Source organism: Dermacentor variabilis, chromosome 5 (assembly GCF_050947875.1).
Source record: "Dermacentor variabilis isolate Ectoservices chromosome 5, ASM5094787v1, whole genome shotgun sequence".
NCBI classification, from domain to species: Eukaryota; Metazoa; Arthropoda; class Arachnida; order Ixodida; family Ixodidae; genus Dermacentor; species Dermacentor variabilis.
Window position 1 is genome coordinate 36286009 of NC_134572.1, and position 12527 is coordinate 36298535.

Genomic DNA, 12527 nt, shown 5'->3' on the forward strand with positions numbered 1-12527 from the left:
ATATGCAGTCATGGCAAGTCCACTTTAAATGCGAAGCATTCCTAGGAAAACATTTGCCACTTTGACAGCATCTATCTATCTAGCCGCCTGGGTCTAGGTGCTCTCATGGTTGTTTCATCAACTTCGTAGGCACCAAAGTTGGCACCGCATGACAAGAGTGTATGAAGAACAGACAAGTCATGACATGAATATCATGACAAGTGTGTCATGTAGGTCATGAAAAAGCCACCTACATCTTGGTGCTCTCATGGTCGTTTCATTAACTTGGTTACTAAAATTAGCATAGTATGACAAGAGTATATGATGAACATAAACTGTAAGTCATGAAACAGCCACCAATGTCTTGGTATGTACCAAAATTGGCATACTATGACAGCGTATGATGAACATAAACGATATGTCATGACATGAATGTTATGACATGCGTGTCATGTACGTTACAAAACAGCCGCTTACATCTTGGTGCTCTCATGGTTGTTTCATTAACTTGGTAGGCTCCCTGCCCATTGCTTCGGATAACATAGATTCCCACAGGGCGTGGGATCTGCCGGCTTTTTGTAAGGGTGCATTCACAATTTTGCCACAGTGTCCTCTAAATTACATTAGCTAAACAACACCTGTGCTGCATCAATCTTGAAGCCATTATTGGTGTTCATATAAAACAGAAGAAAAAAAAAATGGAATACACCATCACACTCAGGTTGATTGTAATTTTTTACTTTCATAACACCTACATTATGAAGGAAACATTGCATAAAATAGTGTTTTAGAGTGTACAGAGCTTCCAATACAAAACCAGCCAGCTGTACCTGGTCATCTTTTCCCCATAATGACAACTTTAATGTGCAACATATCTGCTGCAAAATATTGTCAGACAGTATACGGTAAACCAAACCTTCCCATTCATTCCAAAATGTGGTAATTTACATTCGGCTGCTCCATGTTTTGCACTGTCGAGACCCGTGCTCCGAAATCAACGCCTTCCACAAGCTATCAACATTGGCAAACGTCTACAAGTTCCACTCGCAACAACTTAAATTACCTGTTCAACAAGACTTTTCCTAAAGACAGACTCTTCTAGCTTCCTCGCCTTGCAGTGCCTTGCAAATAAAAACATCAGCTCAATCAAACTGCCTCACCGTAGTGAACAAACGTCTACAACACTTAATCCAAAACATTGTAGAAAGGCATCCCCATTGAGAGGACCACCCTTAGAGGAGTACAATTGACAACTTTCACTGCACGATGCATCTTTGATAAGCTTTACGTTCTTGATAGACTTTTCCAAGAGGTGGCTATGAGATGCCTGTCCAAGTTCCCAGTCACATTAGCTTCAATAGGTCCGCAGCATGAAACCAAGGGCACTTCGTACTTGGAGGTCACACAGGTAGGTCTTCTTGCCCTCTAAGCAACACCAATGTTACTTATCATCATGCCCTTCAAATTTCAACTAGTTTAGGCTACGTATCACAATGCTGTCATGCTCTGTAGTTTCCACAGACATTACATTTCTTTTTCTCTTCTGGGCAGCGTGGCCTTGGGGCCAGAAGTCTTGGTCCACTCGTGTTCAGTCCATACTTCCCATCACCTAGAGTGTTGTGGCAGCATTCGAAATGACTGAACGTGGCTAAAACCAGACCACTTCAAACAAAAAAAAAAGGGGGGGGGGGAGAAAGGGGGCATTTGTGCATTGTCATATACGCACAACCTTGCCATAAACCTGCGTGCATTTCAATCAAAATTCCTTAGTCCATGAGGCATCAGTTCGCAAACATTTCATTTCATGGTGGCACATGAAAACATGCACATACGAAGGACTGCAATTGATCACACAGCGCAACAACGCACGGAGGGAACTGCACACTGGCCAGCCAAGGGCGATGGGTATCACTTCCCCATTGCAAGCATACCACTCCTTCCTGCCAGCATGGCACCCACTCTTGCTTAAGCTTTTAAGCACACCACCAGGTTTTACATAAACTTTGACACTTCAAAAATAGAGCACAGCTATAAAGTTGTGCACAAGACTGCACCTCTGCTTCCAGCAAAAGGCATGACTCTCGTTACCACTGTTGCACAACTGCAGAGGTTATTCATCTGCATGGTCCAGGGCTACACAATCTAGGAAAAACTTTTTTAAAAATGAAGGTGAAGGTGTGGGGTGGAGGAGAGGGTGCCTAGCAGACAAAGAGTGGGAGTTAAAAAACCAAGAGCGCCAGTTCTGGACATTGGTTAGGGGGCAACTGTAGGTTACTAAGAATGGTAAAAGGCACAAACAAAAAAAAAATAAAACGAGGTGTGTGAAATCAGGCAGCAAGGGGCAGCAGCAGAAAGTCTTCACTTTTCCCTGCCACCTCTTTCACTCAAGTAATAAACTGGTAATGTCGGGGGCTCTGTTTTTGTGGTGTAGTAGTCCTTGTTTCCGATGATGGCAGGCAGGAGATAAGATCACATTGATCATCTCCTCCTTAGCAACGAAATGTCTGCAGCACAGTAGCCTAGTTGCCATCAGTTTGATGTAGGGCGGAATACTTGTTCTCCAGGTCAAGCTGTAGGTGATGCTGCGTAGGGTCCTCCCTGTTTCGAAGGCCGTGCTTGACCGACGTGAAGCTGTGATCAGCATACTCCCGCCTGCAGCAACAGTATGAAGATATGTACGACTAAAGCATGGCCACAATTTTATTACTTAGCTCTGGAAGAGTTGCTTTATAAGAGTCATTTGTCGCTATAACACATTGATTTTCCATTTTTTTACACTAGCACTCTATTGTCTTAGATAGCCTTAACGCCAGAACGTTTTTGAAATTGCTCAATTATAGTTGGTCTGCACTGCGGCACGACAAAAGGTGCCATTATGATAGCAAAGTTTGTGAGCATCTGCTGAACATACACTGTTTTGCAAATTTTCTCCATTGCTGAGGTACTGGCAAGCATAAGCGTTGGTGCTTGTACTATTTAACTAAAGATTAAGCCAACTGCACACCAGGAACAAACATTTAATCAAGTGCCTGAAGGAGACAAAGAATGCAGAGCGCATTGAAAAGGGGGATGTACAGTGGATGGGGTTGATCACTGGTACCATTTTCTACATTGCTGAAGAGCACTGTTCATGTACACTAATCTGTGCAGCGTACAGCTGCTGTGCTGTGGCCTGCCTACCTCGAACCAACAGACACCACAGATCCAAAATTTGCATAGGGCTGCAGTTTTTGTAGTCTTCAGTTTTGCGGAGTTGCAAATAGCCTGTCCAGGCCTAATTCTGGCCTGACTGAAGTCAGGAATTAACCCGAGCCCAAATGTCCCAGGCGCAAGCCCGAGTTGACAACTGCGTACCCGGCCAGCCCACAGGCCGGGCCTTTGAGCCAGCCCATGCCTGTGCAGTGCTCTAGCACACAGTTTACTGCCCCATTCTCCTTCAGTTCTTGCAGAAGTACAGAAAGCTGGACAAGCTGGTATTGATTCATATTAACTGAGCAACAACATGGGGACTAAGAAAGAATAGACATCAAAAGCACTTCAGTATACTTGCAAAACAGTTCTTGCAGTTTGAAAAACAGTGTAGTTCAATATTTATAAGCTTAAATAAAACAAAAAGCAGGACCTTCGACTAGTAAAATAATACTCAATTATAATGCCAACTAACAATGCACAGTGCAACCACAATCATAGGCTAGATATAGTCGATTTAATAAAGCATGAAGCTCAATCGATTACTTTGATGCAAGTAAATCTTGTATTATGGTCACAGCTAGTATATAAGAAAATTTGTACCATGCATTCTCGCGTAGGGACCACGTCGGTGTACAGGCTGCATCCCTAATAATTTGGGTCTAAGTATGTAATAAAAAGAAATGCATATCTCAATGACATTGCGAAACAAGTGTGAAACAAAACTTTGTTTTTCTGCAATGAATTTTGCAGCATAGCGATTACTTGCCAACATAGAAAATTAGCCAGACATGGCAAAACAGCAAGGTGCAGTTTCATATTGCAGTCTCCAGGAATGGCCCACTTTACTCGGTCAGAAGTTGACTGAGCCGACAAGCCAAACCCAGATAAGAAGGCATAGGAAGCTTCGCTTATGTGCTTGAAAGTGTATACAGTCTCCGTCTGAGAACTTTCGGATTCCCTAGGGGTAGCAAAAACATTCTAAAATTGAATGCATGCCTTTTACTGTACCCAGGGGCTCAAATCGCCACAGGCATGTCCGAAATAGCTTTGAAGGACTGATAGTACACTTACTAGGCATATTGGTGCTCGTACTGTGACAGCACACAGTAACAGTATACATGCTGCACACAGGCGAGTGCACATGTGTATGATTAAGGAATACATACTGTGTCCCGTGACAGTAGACCCTTTTCACTCTCGGTATGCTTCACCACAATACTATATCTACTCGCATAATCATAGAACTTCTTTGTCAAAAAAATTGCCGAAAATTCTGGGGCGAGATCATTACTCGGGTTAAATTTCTCGCGAAAAGAAAAAAAATTTTTCATCCCGCATTTGCTGTGGGATCACAACAGGTCAACAAAAAGGCGGCTGCCGCTGTAACAGTAAGGGGCAACAAAACAAAAATTGCGGAGCAAGCCGAACACGCCGGACGCCTTTTTCTTTTCGTGTGTACATTACGCGCATTGAAACAGTTTCTTCCGTATCTGTAATGAATAATATTGTTAATATTGGCAAGTGTGTGGCAATAACGTAGCCATGTCCACTTTGAGGGGGCAAAAACAGAGATGGCCGTGCTTAACTGCTAGTGACATAGAAACATATGGCGGGTATGCTACGGAAACTGCAGCATTTGTCTTCACTACTATCCTAATACGGCACGTTTCGGCTATGGGTGGGTGAATATCTTAGCTGTGTTACAAGCGTCGGCGTATGAATAGGGTACACTCCTATCGTATCAGTGTAAATGTGGCTACTATCGTTGACACTCGCGATTTGTTGTGTGCCCATGAGTGCAGACGAGACGAATCGAAAGGCGCTTTTTTGTTGTTGTTGTTGACCACATCCATTATAAAGCCCACAAATAATAAAGCCAAGGCGTTTGGTTGTAGCTTTTTTTCCTTTTTCATGGAAGTGTGGAAAGTGATGAAGGAATAAAATGGGGCATTTGCTTCAGAATGCTTGATCGTGCAGACTGCTTCATATGTCTTGAAGAGTCGTTCGCGCAGCATTAGACAGCATTCAACAGACAGTAAGTGTGATCATCATTAGCTAGACTTCGCACACGACATATTGATGCGGCAAGTTTGGGGTGCGATCATTACACGGGAAAGAGAAAAAAAAAAATCAAATTTTGATGACAAAATTGAGGGGTGCGATCATTACGCGAGTACGATCATTATGCAAGTAAATATGGTACATCGCATATACTTCACCGCTGAAATGCGGCAAAGATGACTTTTGGAAACTGCTCTTACGCAACATGTTGTGCTCTGCGCATTTTAACGCAATCAGCAAGGATTACAAAGGCGGAGTTGAAGCCAGTGCTGTTTCTATAAATTTAGAGTCAGCAGAAAGCTCAGCGACTCGACGAACAGGCGTCACGCTATGCACGTGCGTGTAAGTGTTCACGCAGCCTGAAAGCAAATGCAGTTTTTCATTGAAAGCACCTGCTACTGCAAGCTCCTGTTACACTTCTGCAAATTTAGTAGAACATTTTTAATGAAGGCCAATTTAATTGCATAAGATGCAGTTGAACCTCAATTTACAAAGAAATGGGATATAACAAAATGTTCCTTCAGCCCCATAGAAGTGCATTTGTTGCCAGCCGCATTTTAATGCAGCAAAACTTCCCCAACAACAGATAGGATGAAGCATTTTCTTCCCTAAAGCAACTAATTTTTCTTGTGGGGACGTTTGCTCTAGAGGAACGAGATAGCACTTTCGCCGGCACGCCAGATGTTGCCTCAGCAAATGCACAAATACAAAACCTTTACCACTTCTGCCCTGCTACTGCGCGATTAGCTGTTGCAAATGAAACTGGGTGTTCGCTAACACACAGTGCTCCGTTCATGCTGCACAACGCGGAACTTTAGAGGGAAGCCATCTGCAATGGTTGTGTGCAAAGATAGTGACTTTCATATTAAGGAATAGAACGAACCTGTGTGACAGCAAATCCAACAACACGTGCAACATAAGGACTGCATGTGTTGCCGGCCACCCTTCGCGATTCGCGGCTTTCCTCGAGGACCAGAAGTTGACTCTTCCCCCAGTGTTATATTGCTAACCTCAAAAAAGAGAGAGAGAGAGAGAGAGAGAACTTGAACCCCAGAACGTTTACAAGAGCCAGTACCCCTCGTTAAACAGAGGCGTAGAGAGTAGCACTGCTTCCTGGTACATTAAGTTTCTTGCACTTTATCTACACATATCCACCCCAACTCACACACAAACTTACGCCCGCTGCATCGCCCACGTATCAAGAATAAGTGAATGGGCTCCCTTTCTAATCAATGCGCCGAAGCATGGGTGACGGCGATTGCACATGTGTAGTCACACACAAACGTTCAAAGCTGCACATTTCGCGACAGTTCACAGAGTGAAAAAGTGACCAGCAATAGTATGTCTTTGCTACAAGCTATTACAAGCTACAAGATCATCTGCGTTCCAAGCCTTATGTGCAGCAAGAACAAACCTATCACAACTGAGAGCGATAAGGCAGAAAATAAACAATCAGATAGTGACCCTACCAAGGAACATTACGGAGTCAGAAACATTACACGCCATTGATTCAAAGTGATTGCCAAATAAAGAAAGAAGAGCCAAACACACCGATCCTGATTTAATTAATAGGTGTAAAGTTTGGAGAGCTTAGAGAGCTTAGAATACATTTCCAGTCCAGCTTTTGGTACAAGCACCATATATGCTACTCGCACTGTTCAGACAAGGCGTAATGAGCACCGAAAGTGCTTACATGTCCTCTGAAGCTGTGACCAAAGCTTTGTGTCATCCACACAGCCACGGTCTACGATATCAGCAGAAACAGGTTTGCCGAGCTGTACAGGACATGATTCACATCCATTGTAAAAACTGAGGCAAGCAATGGACGTGTCACCATGTGATACATGGTGGCGCCTATGAAATCACCGAGAAAAGGATCAATAAGTAACCAGCCATTTTGTGCCACATACTGTTTTATGGCGATAGCAGTTATATGACACTCCAGGCAAATTTTTGCCGTCACCATGATGTTCCGTATAAAGTCCAAGGGCTACAACACCGTCGCCGCATGTCTTATGTTGTATGTATAAGTGAAGGCACGTGAGGGAAGCTGACAATCGCGGCTCAATCTGGCGCACACAAGGAAGGACGGCGGAGAGCAACTGCGCCGTCTTCTGCTGCACGAAAGGCCGTGGGGGGATGGGAGGGAGGCAAGGGCGGTGGCGCTGGGGCTCTGGCAGCAAATGCGATTTTGCGACCCAGCGTAAGGGGAATCGACGATCGCGGCTCAATCTTGCACGCCATACAGAGAAAGGTGGGAAGGGACGGCGGCTTCTACACCTCTAGCGATGCATACATTGTGCGGTGGCACATTGTTTGTATATTGAAAGCAATCTGCAGACTGCTCATACCTTCGTGCATGCTGGTTTGCGTTGAAGCGATACACAGCATGAAGGTCACTTTGCTCACTGCTGACGCCACGCTTGCTCACGCCAGCCTTTTGACATTGACTGTCCACGGCCATTGAGTGTGATGGGTTCGTGTTTGCATTTGCGCACTGACGCCATGCTTGTCATCAGTTAGTAAGCGAATGTTTCCAACTTTATAAGGCCGATAAAACTGCTATCCTTACTTCTTACTACTGTATACTAATTTGCTATCGCAATTGATGCTTCGCCTTTCGGGCGAAAGTGCAACTTGTTTGATACAGTAGTGGATGCTGCCATGCATGGCATATTAATGTTTAGCGAAATGGTGAACAAAGTAAGCTGGCATAATTTCTGTTAAGCAAAGCTTTACAAAATGCAAAAAACCAGTGCTCATCCTGCAGTGAATGTCAGATTTTTTGGGTGCCAGATTTTTCGCACATGCCTGATAATTCGGATGCCTTAACAGCACGGTCATGTACCTTGAACAGAGCCAATGTATAATGATGTCTAAAATTTCGGACACTGAAACCTTTATGCAGTCTGGACATTTTGCTGTGACTGCAGGTTTGCAACAGCATTAATTGAAGCCATCACTGCATGAAAGCAGCACTCTTGCACGCAAATCCACTAACTGCCACAGCCATATTGTGTTGTCGCTACCCCTAGCTGTTTCGACGTTCACTACAATGTTTCCTGTTGTTCGGTGCCATGTTTTTCACTGAAAAGACTCGCTGCTGTCAGCAATGGCGTTGACTCTGCCTTTGTTATCCTTGCCAATGGCTTCGAAGTGCTGAATCACTACCATAGGTTGACAACAAAGAAGAAAGCCGCCTTTATCAAGCAAGTTGAGAGAGGCCGGTCACAAGCCGACATGAGCAAGGAGTGAGACATTTCCAAGCAGGCGATTTAGGATTTCCTCGAAAATATGGTGAAGATCTTGGAATCGGTATAAGTTACAAATGTTTATCTCAGGCTATATGCTTTTGGACGCGTGGGAGGTGGTGAAAATACACGCTTCGGAACTATTTTCACCATGCAGGCTTTACACTTGGTGCTGAGAGGGCCGTTTTATCTGAAAATAATGACAGCATCCCTCATAAGACACTTTCCATTTTAAATTAGAATTAAATTCTGGGGTTTTATGTGCCAAATCCACAATCTGATTATTGCCACCTGGGGATCTTCAATGCGCACCCTGTCGCCCAACGCATGGCACATGGGCATTTTTGCATTTCACCCCATTGAAATGTAGATGCCGAGATTTGATCCCGCCAGCTCAAGCTTAGCAGCTCAACACCATAGTCACTCAGCTACTGTGGCAAGTAGTCACTTCACATAGGACTTTGTGATCAGTGACCTGTGCACTGCTGGTATTGCGATTCCCACTGAGATAATATTTGAATGATTCATTGACGCTACCAAAGAGCTCAACCCCTGTGCAGAATTAATCCACGATAAAACTGAAATTGAAGAGCCAGGGCCTGCGCTGCCGACGAGCTCTGAATTGACACGAGCGCTGACGACGCTGCCACCAGTGTACAGTGATGGCATGACCAGCCGAAATTCAAGCAGACATTACGGCGTGTAAGTGGAACACCATACAAAAGCGAACTGACAAATTTTTCAACCCACTAAGGCATTAAAAGTGGGGCTCTGACTGGTGTTGTAGAGCCCAGTTGAACAGGCATATCATTCAGTTTTTTTTTTATCAGTGGCTCTTTTCAGAGCCGTCTCAATGATGCATCGGCACAGTTGCAGTGGCCTGCTACTCAGTCCTTGAAAATCTCCATACACAAAATAGCAATAAAATGATGCGTTTCCCACATGCAATAGTTTTTTCGAACTGCCTGACTTTTGTGGACAGTTTAGTGGCCCCTAGGGAGTTAAAAAAAATCGAACATTGATGGTAATACAGGCAGTCCACAAACTATGTGAGAAGTATGGCATATGCGAAAGTATGCTGTATACGGATCTGTTGTAACAGGTGTAGGCTGTAGATTTAGATAATTGAAATTCCTTTCTTTGTCAACTATTGCTGCTTATACAGCATAGATCGCATATGATGTAAGTAGCAGGACTTGCGAATTTCCGCACTACAGTTAAGCCTCGCAATACCGAAATCGGCGGGGAGCAGAAAAAATTTCTTTCCCGAGAATTTTGTTGTTGTGAAATGAGACAGCACAGATAGGTATTGGGTCACAGAATGAAACTTTACTGTAAAAATTCCGTCAGCCCACATTGGCAAGCTTTGCTCGAAGATATACAACTGCACTGCTGACAGTACTTATGACGTGCGCTGCATGCATTGATCAGTAGTGGCAGCACTGCCGTGGAGTAGTATTCTCAGTCAATTGCTTTCAGAGATAATCATTTTTGCGAGATTTTGCTTAACTCTGCAACAGACACAGAGTGACAGCACTCCACATATGCAGCAGCATTTCTGTAGCGCACGCTGCTGCTGCCCATAGGTGCTGGTGCCGAGCGCAAAAGTGATTGTATCTCGTATACCCGAAGGCGATCGATCGAGATTATGGCCCCTTCACGCAAACCTATGTCCAGTGCCGAACCCACATGCGATGCCTGTTGAGTGGCACCAAAACCAGCGTTTTTGAAGCAGGGAATGCGTATTCCTGGATGATCTCTCAATCACGGACCAATGCGTGGCACTCCATGCTACGACCGCCATCTTGGGCACCATAAACGATTCCATGTCGGTGGGACGTGGATTTCCTTGTTTTTGCTGCATTTTTATCACTGAGGCGCAGATTATGTACTGCATTAGGTGTGCAAAAACCGCCGTCACATGTCGGTAGTAACATGCGTGCTGCTTCAAATAGGTGATCAACAAACAAGATGATGGCCATGACGTATTTCCAGCGCACGCAATTGCTTCTGGCGCTTAGTTGTTTTTGTCAACAAAAATGGCGGTGCCCATGCAAGTGTAATGTAGTGATATCTTGCTCAATTTTAGTGCAAAGCAATAACATTTGAACACATTTTGGAGTCTGCTAATTTCCGGCAAATTTCGTTGATGCAAGGTTGTACTACAGCGACATTTCGTTGTGGAAAAGCACAAGATGCATTGAATCCTATGGGCGTTTGCCGGGGATATAAAAATATTTCGTTGCCACGAGAATTTCATTGTGGCAGGATTCTGTTATTGCAGGCTTCGAGCGTACAATAGACAACTGATAATTCACACTCCACGAGGAACGTAAGTAAGTCCAAACTATCGAATGTCTGAAAAATAACGAATGTATCCAAAAAAGATCATTTTATTTACGTTTTAAGGCCCTTGTGCGAGGAATAAGTGGTTGATTCCTTACTGCATGCATTTCCGTTTACATGCAACCAAGTACGCCTTTATTTCTGTCAGTATTGTGCTGTCGCTGTAAGCCGACGCGAGGACTGCAAAGACTCGAGTCAGATACGCATGTGATGGCTCCGGAGCACACAGCACGTCATCATCATTTGAGTTGCTGTTTGATGGCGGGAGAATGTGCTCAAGTATTTCAGCACACAACACCATGCTGTCGACGTCTGCACAGTCTTCAAATGTAACGGCAGCAGAAATCAGCACATTGCAGCCTAGCAAGTCATCAATGAAGTTCGCATTTGAGTTCATTGTTATAGGTGGCAGTTTCGGCTCTTCAGTTGCAAAGTAGGGCTCATTCGGACAACGAGGGCACTGTTGGTGTCATTTCATACAGCCTGTCTGGAATGCAAACTTAACGAACATGAACTAACAAACTTAACAAATGGCGAGAGCAGCCAATGCGTGGGGTTGCTGGAATCATGGCCAAAACAGCCGGAATAGGATGTTATGATCGCGATGTTGGTGCAATCTATAAGTCAGGCGAAGCCTCCTAGATTGGCATTTGCAGCTAAATCTCTGAAGCGTAGTGCTCCGACTAATGCAAAGCCTCAGGGATTACTGTCTAGCATGCAATCTCTGAGGCCATACTTGATGTCTCATCGAGGTTGCCAGAGGAGTTAATGGCGGCAGAGTCGTCGTACGCTACAGCCACAGACAGAGTCCAGATAACCGAATATAGAGCTGGCAGCTGTCCAAAATATCAGTCGTTTTTACACAGTAAGTCTATGGAGCCGTTGGTGGTGCCATGCAGCGATTCTGTCCGAATTACTGGGCATGCCCAGATTATCGGTGTCCGATTTATCGGCTGGCGACTGTGTAACCAAAACGACATTTTTCAAAAGGCTGTGCATGTGCAAAACATCTCGACCAAGCAGCTACGTTTGTGTGGGAATCGAAGCATACGACCGGGATGTGCCTGCATTTTGTTGGTGCGGTCCTTTGCTTTCCAAATGCCATAGAGCCACTGCGAAGCATTCCGTTGAAATTGCACCAAACCCTAACTTTGGCTGCTGACTCCTCAAGAGACGATGCTGTTTTGGCCCAGCCGGTGGAAGTGTCAGGGGCCATGCCATAGCAGGAAGCTTGCCCTTGTTATATGTGGGTACCCATTGACGGCAGCGCACATGAGGCGGGGTTCGTGGGCAATCAGCCAGCAACTATTGTGACTGCATATAGTAAAATTTTACATGCGTGTATACTGGTAGGAACGGTGGAAGCTTGCGTGTGGGCAATGTTCCAAACTGACAAATTTGCACAGCATGGTATAGACAGACAGCGTCGCGAAGTAAAGGTCGCATGTGAACGCGAGATGCACTCATGGCCACCAATGATTTTTCAGCAGTGGTGAAGTTGTAAAAACCAACAAACTGATTTTACCATTGCAATTAGTTTGTCCAGCCTGCCCAATAATTCCGGCATGTTTATGATCTCGTTCATGTCCAAAAAGATCAGTCGGCGACTGTGTTTACTTTCTGCACACAAACTGAAAAGCCAAAGAGCAACAATGCGTACACATTCGGTGCGGACCACATGTTGCCTGACAAGCAGCG

The 12527-nt window shown here is 44.6% G+C and overlaps 1 protein-coding gene across 2 annotated transcripts in view; it reads right to left on the reverse strand.

Moving 5' to 3' along the window:
- Nucleotides 1–703: 703 nt before the first annotated feature.
- LOC142582432 (protein CDV3 homolog A-like) overlaps nt 704–12527 on the reverse strand; it is a 30390-nt gene continuing 18566 nt past the window's right edge. For both annotated transcript variants that reach the window (XM_075692146.1, XM_075692145.1), the window contains exon 5: nt 704–2631. In XM_075692146.1, coding sequence (XP_075548261.1) covers nt 2499–2631 — 133 coding nt within the window. In that variant the 3' untranslated portion in view covers nt 704–2498. The remainder of the gene's footprint in view (nt 2632–12527) is intronic.